The following is a 6,591-nucleotide window of genomic DNA, read 5'->3' as shown; positions in this document are numbered from 1 at the left end:
AACGTGCATGAAACTTGACAACTTGATGCTAAGTGAAATGAGACAGGCACGAAAGGGCAAATATTGTAGGGCAAATATTGTTCGACTGCACTTAAATGAGGCACAGAGAAGAGGTAAATTCACAGAGACAGAAAGAATAGAGGTTGCCTGGAGTGGGGGAGGTGGGGAAATGGAGAGTATTGTTTGAGGGATACAAAGTTTCAGTTTGGGGAAATGAAAACATTCTGGAAACCCTGTGGCAGTGACGGTCCCACAACAAGGTGAATGTATTTCATGCCACTAACTGCACACCTAAAATATAGGACATGGCACATTTTATGTCCTGAAATCATTGTTTGCACTATATGCTAACGAACTTGGATGCAAATTTTAAGAAATAAAAAATTTTAAAAATTTTTTTAAATAAAAATAAAGAAATGGCCCCCCAAAATGTAGTTTTTACATTTCTTCTGGCCAAAGCAGGTGGGCGCCCTCTGGTGGGAGTACAGGGTATCGGTTGGCGGCGCAATATTTCTCCGGAATTTTCAATTCTGAAGACGGAGGCAGATACGAGGCAGCTGATATGAGGACTTTATTTCAGCAGATCAACTTTAAACCCTGAACTATGCCTCTTGTCGTGCACATTCACTCACACACACGCACGCGCGCACACACAATTACAGACACAACGAGACCCTTGCAAACGCACACAGACACGATCACACATACAAAAAACTCTCCCAAAGACCCACATAGGTACACACACAGAGGGACACAGGGGCGCCTGGGTGGCTCAGTCAGCTAAGCTTCCCGACTCTTGATTTCAGCTCAGGTCTTGATCTGAGGGCCATGAGTTCAAGCCCTGCCCTGGGAGTAAAGCCTACTAAGAAAAACAAACAAACAAACAACAACAAAAACAAGGACACACGGACAGTCACTTACACACACGACACTGAAAACAGCGTATGATTAACAAAGGGGACTTAGTAGACCAGCGCCGTTCTCTATTTTTAAAAAATCGTAATGGAAAATGAGTTTCTTCCCAAAGCCATTAAATAAACGTTGAACAAGTAATTAAGATGAATCTCGGTTGGGCAGCATGCCCGACTTGAGGTCCACGATCCCTTAGCTGAAGTCCTTGGGGACAGATGCCTTTCGGAAATCAGAAGTGTTCCAATTTTAGAAAGGCGATTCTGAGCAAATGCCACATTTTATGTAACACTCCCAGGGGTCTGAGGCAGCCCCCTCCCCACCAGACATGTTAATATATTTGCAGCAACACTCGTGAAAGTTCACACCAACGGAGATAAATAAAGGGTGTAAATAATTGAAAGTTTAACCCCAAAGCGGTATGTAAAGATCATCTTTCCCTTCAACAAACTTACGAATTAGCGCCAGTCCAGAATTAAAAAAAAAAAAAAAAAAAAAAAAAAAGTAAATAACCCCTATCAGTTGATTTGCCACCATGTGAGACTGCGCCCAAACGAACCCCCCAAAGAAACTGTTTTGGTTGTCACGGCTTTTTGGAATTCGGGACACGGGACCCTCCTCGCAGGCCCCTGGAACGTGCACGTACAAATGTTTCTGCCGTGATTGTGAATCTTGGATCCCGGCCAGGGTAGGCTTCCGGGAGGACGGCGACGCTTTGGCGCCCCCTCCTGGAAGTTCCAGCCCTTGCAGTTCGGCTGCAGCGGGGAGGTCTACGGCCTTGGGCCTGACCCAGCGATGGGTCGCGATTCGCCCAACCGTTTAGAGTAATCCCGCCTTCTCGCGCCAGGGCGTGACGGAACCCAAGCCTCAACCAACCGCACCTGACGGCCCCTGGCACAGGCACGGGGGGGGGGGGGGGGGGTGTCCAGGTTTGTCATGTGACCTGCACTGATCCCACCAAGTTGAAAGAAAGCCCTCCAGCCCACCAGGAGGGGCGAGGCCTCCCTCTCTCCCAGGGATGGGAATGAGTTCCCAGGTGCCTTCGCCGTGGGCACCCTGCAAAGCCCCTTGGGGGTGAGGCTGCCCCTAAGCCCCGAAAGAACTAGAAACACTGTAGGTCCCTGTGGTGGCCACCCAAGGGTGCTGCTCGGCTCTCCCTTTAAGAGACGCTGCTGCGGGGGCGCCTGGGTGGCTCAGTCGGTTGAGTGTCCGACTTCCGCCCAGGTCCTGATCTCGCAGTTCGGGAGTTCGAGCCTCGCATCCGGCTCTCTGCTGTGGGTGCAGACCCTGCTTTGGGTCCTCTGTCCCCTTCTCTCTCTGCCTCTCCCCACGCATGTGCGTGCATGCTCACACCTCCCCCACCTCCTCAAAACTCCCCCCCCCCGCCCCCAGACTTTCTCCCTCTAGTCCAGTCCCTCCTCCCCTCCTTTTCACAGCGATCAGATCAATGGAGGTGGTAATGACCGCACAACACCGGACTTCATGCCCTGAACTTTACACCTTTAAACGGTTCAAGAGGCGCGTGGGTGGCTCAGCTGGTTAAGCGCCACGCTCTTGATTCCGGCTCAGGTCGTGATCTTGCGGTTCCTGAGATTGAGTCCCCACGTCGGGCTCTGGGCTGACAGTATGGGAACCTGCCTGGGGTTCTCTCTCTTTCTCTCCCTCTCTCTCTCTGCCCCTTCCCCGCTCTTTCTCTTTCTCAAAAATAAACTTCAAAATATATGCTCCGGAGGCCCGCGCGGCTCAGTCAGTTAGGTGTCCGACTTAATTTCGGCTCAGGTCATGACCTCACAGTTCGTGAGATTGAACGTCATACGAGGCTCTGCACCGACAGTTCGGGAACCAGTGTAAGATTCTCTCTCTCTCTCTCCACCCCCTCCCTTTGGCTCGTGCTCTCTAAAATAAATTAAATTTTTTTCGAAAGAAAGAAAGAAAGAAAGAAAGAAAGGAAGGAAGAAAGAAAGAGGAAGAGAGAGAGAACGGAAGGAAGGAAGGAAGGAAGGAAGGAAGGAAGGAAGGAAGGAAGGAAGGAAGAAAAAGGAAGGAAGGAAGGAAGGAAGGAAGGAAGGAAGGAAGGAAGGAAGGAAGGAAACTTGTAGACCAGAGAAATTTCAGTGATTTGCCTAAGAAGCTGAACAAAAGAGGGGCGCCTGGGTGGCTCAGTCGGTGAAGCGTCCGACTTCGGCTCAGGTCATGATCTCGCGGTTTGTGAGTTCGAGCCTCACATCGGGCTCTCTGCGGACAGCTCAGAGCCTGGAGCCTGCTTCGGATTCTGTGTCTCCCTCTCTCTCCGCCCCTCCCCTGCTCACGCTATTAAAAAAACAACACAATTTTAAAATAAAATGGCTCAAGTGGTAACTTTTATGCTATGTGTATTTCACACACACACTAAGATTTTGACCACCCACGTTTCCTCCAGGCCACTACCCTGTTCTAGCCACTGTCTCTCACCTGAACCATGGCCGTGGCCTCCTCCCTGGGCCCCAGCTTCCACCCTCGCGCCCCCTACAGTTTCTTCCCATGCGGCAATCAGAGGGTTCCGTTAACACCTAAGCGGGCTCTGTCCCTCCTCAGCTCAAGAACTTTCCATGGTTCTACCTCATTCAAAGTACACGCCAAAGACCTCACGGTGGGTCTTTGAGGTTCTGTACAATCTGCCCCCATTCTCTCTCTCTCTCTCTCTTACTCTTGCCTCCCTTCCTGCTCTCTCCTTCACTCATTCTGCTCACTCCCGGGCTTCTTCATGGTTCCTTGAACCGGCCAAGCACCTGAGCCTCAGGGCTATCGCACCTGTCGTCCCCATGTCCTGGAACACTCTTCCCGCCAGAGATCTATATGCCCGGCCCTTACCTCTTTGGCATCTGCCCAGGAACCAGCGAGTCCATTACTCCCTGTCACCCTGATTATCTTCGTCCGTTGTGTTTCTTGTTAACAGACATAACATGTATTTAAGTCACTCATCATGCTTCTCGTCTGTCTCTCCAGCAACAGGTCAGCTCCCTCAAAAGCAGGAAGCTTTGCCTGTTTTGTTCACCGCTGTGACCCAGGTGCCTAGAATAAGGCCCAGCACAGAGTAAATGCTCAGTAAGTGTTTGTTAAGTGCAAAATTAAGAGACAGTGACCAAAAGACAGACTGAGAGATAAGGAAGACAGACAAAGACGGGAGAGGAGATAGGGCACTGGGGGACTGAGCTGGGGAAGAAACGAGAAGGGGGGTGGGGGTTGGGGGAGGGGGGAAGCAAGGGGAGGGAGGGAGGAGACACAGAGAGAGAGCTGGGGCGGAAAGCGACAGAGACTCAAGAGAGTGAGTCAGAGAGAGCACCGAGTGAGGGACAGAGGCAGAGACAACACTGAGAGATGGCAGGGAGAGACAGAGAGGCAGGGACAGAAGGGGGAGAGAGCAGGGTGGCACGAGGGAGACACAGAGACAGGAAGAGAAACCGAGGAGTGGGGAGCAACGGAGCTGGGAGAAGAGGGCGGGAAGCTAGAGAGCCGAGAGGGTTCAGAGATGCAGAGGGTCCCCACCTCCAACTCACCACTTGCTGGTGTCCAGAGCTCTGGGCCGACTTGACATCCCTCGGGATCCAAGCTGTGGTTTTTTTAATCCCTGAGGGACAGAGGCGGGTGGAGAGAAGGAACGTGTGATGCCGTTTGAAAGGCTTTGGATCACTAGTTTTACTCTGGAAGTACTATCATCATCTTTGTTTCACAGGACCAGGAAGGTTGAGTAACCTGCCCAAGGTCACACAGCTAGGGAGAGGGAGAGCTGGAATTTGGATCTGGGCATCTTGGCTCCACGGTCAGTGCCCTATGCTAACCATAAAGGGGTGCTGGGTCCCTGAGTTCCCCTTCGGTTTGGAGACACCCTCTGGGAAGTGGTGCTGGATGGACAGTAGGGAGGAAACGAGGGACACAGAATGACTGACGTTCTCAGCCAGTCCATATCCACTGATGTCCCAGCCTGAGGGAGGAGGTTCAGTTTCACTCCCCTGGGAAAGTCTCCAGTTCAAAGGAGGAGGCTAGACAAGAAAACTGCTACCTGCGTATAGGGTCCAATGCCCTGCCCAGAGCCAGGCCTCAGTCCTCTGCGGGGAGGGGACAGATTCAACCACTTCGGACTCTTTCGGCAGGCCTGGAATTTCTCTGCCTCGGTCCACCAGCAGCACTGCAGGCCAGAGAGGTTGTACGAATCTTTAAAGGCAGCACAGTACTGGCTAACTTCCTCTGTGATTTCCAGGGAAGCACAGGCCCACCACCACCCCTGTCCACCCTCAGCTCTCAGACCCCGGGAAGAAGGCCTCACTCCCTCCCAGCAGCAATGCTGACATCTCAGGGGGACCCGGCCTCTCTGCCTGACGCTATAATCACACTAATCCCAATCCCCGAAGACCCCAGTGCTTGTGCGAAACCATCCCACCTCTCCCCTCATCTGTGCTGGAACAGGAGGGCGGACTTGTCTGCTTCTCTCCAGAGGCACTTGTCTTCTGCCCCAAGCGTACACAAAACTGCGAAGTCCTTCACACTGTCTGACCTTCAACTGCTCTGTTGCAGATAAGCCTCTTCTCCCCACCCCAAAGGCTAAGTGTTGGCGATGGGAAAAGAAAAACACGCCGGCCCAGGTCAAGGGAGAGCCCACCCGACCCACCCAGGGCAAAAGACAGGAGGATCGGACGCCGGGAAGGCCTTCCCCTTACAAACTTGAAAAGAGAGACATCTCGAAAACAATACAACAAACACAGCACCAGGCACTTGGGGCTGGAGTTTATTGCAGGGGGGACATACGGACACGGAGATTCAGAGAGGAGGAGGGCGGGTTGTGGGCTCTGTGCTCAGAATCCCATGGACGGGGTCAGAAGGCAGAGGTCAGGAGAGGGTCTGCCAGATGGCGGAGGACCCCGGTCTGATGGCAGAGGAGCCTGATGGCGGAGAAGCCTGACGGCAGAGGAGCGAGGCCCCAAGCCAGCTCCCCTTCGCTCCCCATTCTTCAGGATGACGACTCCGGAGACGCTGGGCGATGTCCTGACGGAGCCCGGGCCTGACCGGGTACGGAGCATCCGCCGCGGGGGCGCCGGCCTCTCGAGGGCCGGAGATCCAGCAGGGGGTGGAAGGGACGGCTACCCGGGTCCTCGGCCCCCCGCGGCCTCCGGCCTCTCTCTGGGTGTCTGGCGGTGGTTCGGGCGGCGGCTGTGGTCGCTGTGGCGGCGGCGGCGGCGGCTGCGCGGCAGCTCGAGCTGGGGTCGCGGCCCGCCGGGGGCTCCCAGGAGGCAGGAGATCGAGGCAGCGGCAGGCGCCGGGGCAGGCGGCGCGCCCGGGCGGGCGGCGCACGGAGGAGACGGCGCGCTGGGCGGCGGGCCGGCGGGGCCTGCGGGGGGCCGCGTGGGAACCCAGATGAGACCGTAGTAGACGGCGAGCAGCACGGCGGCCAACGAGACGCAGAGGAAGTAGGCGCAGACGGGGGCCAGGCGCAGCCAGCGGCCCCGCGGGCCCTCGCTCAGCCCGGCGCCACCCGGGCTCTCGCCGCCGCCGCCCACGCAGCTCGTGCCCCGCATCCCCGCAGCCCACTCCGCCCGGCGCAGCGGCCCGCACAGGCCCCGCCCCCGCGCCCTGGGCCCGCCCCCTCCCCGGGCCCGCCTCCGCGCTCTGCATCGCCTTGATCCAACCCCGCCCCCGCCAGGATGATCA

The 6,591-nt window shown here is 55.4% G+C and overlaps 1 protein-coding gene across 1 annotated transcript; it reads right to left on the bottom strand.

Moving 5' to 3' along the window:
- Nucleotides 1-5,627: 5,627 nt before the first annotated feature.
- Nucleotides 5,628-6,487, bottom strand: INAFM1 (InaF motif containing 1). The gene has a single exon (XM_030298527.1). It carries the CDS (start codon nucleotides 6,456-6,458, stop codon nucleotides 6,024-6,026), a length of 435 nt encoding a protein of 144 aa, XP_030154387.1. The 5' UTR covers nucleotides 6,459-6,487; the 3' UTR covers nucleotides 5,628-6,023.
- Nucleotides 6,488-6,591: the final 104 nt, after the last annotated feature.

This window comes from Lynx canadensis, chromosome E2 (assembly GCF_007474595.2).
Source record: "Lynx canadensis isolate LIC74 chromosome E2, mLynCan4.pri.v2, whole genome shotgun sequence".
NCBI lineage: Eukaryota > Metazoa > Chordata > Mammalia > Carnivora > Felidae > Lynx > Lynx canadensis.
The sequence above is the reverse complement of the archived record's forward strand: the minus strand, read 5'-3'. Positions and strand labels throughout refer to the sequence as shown.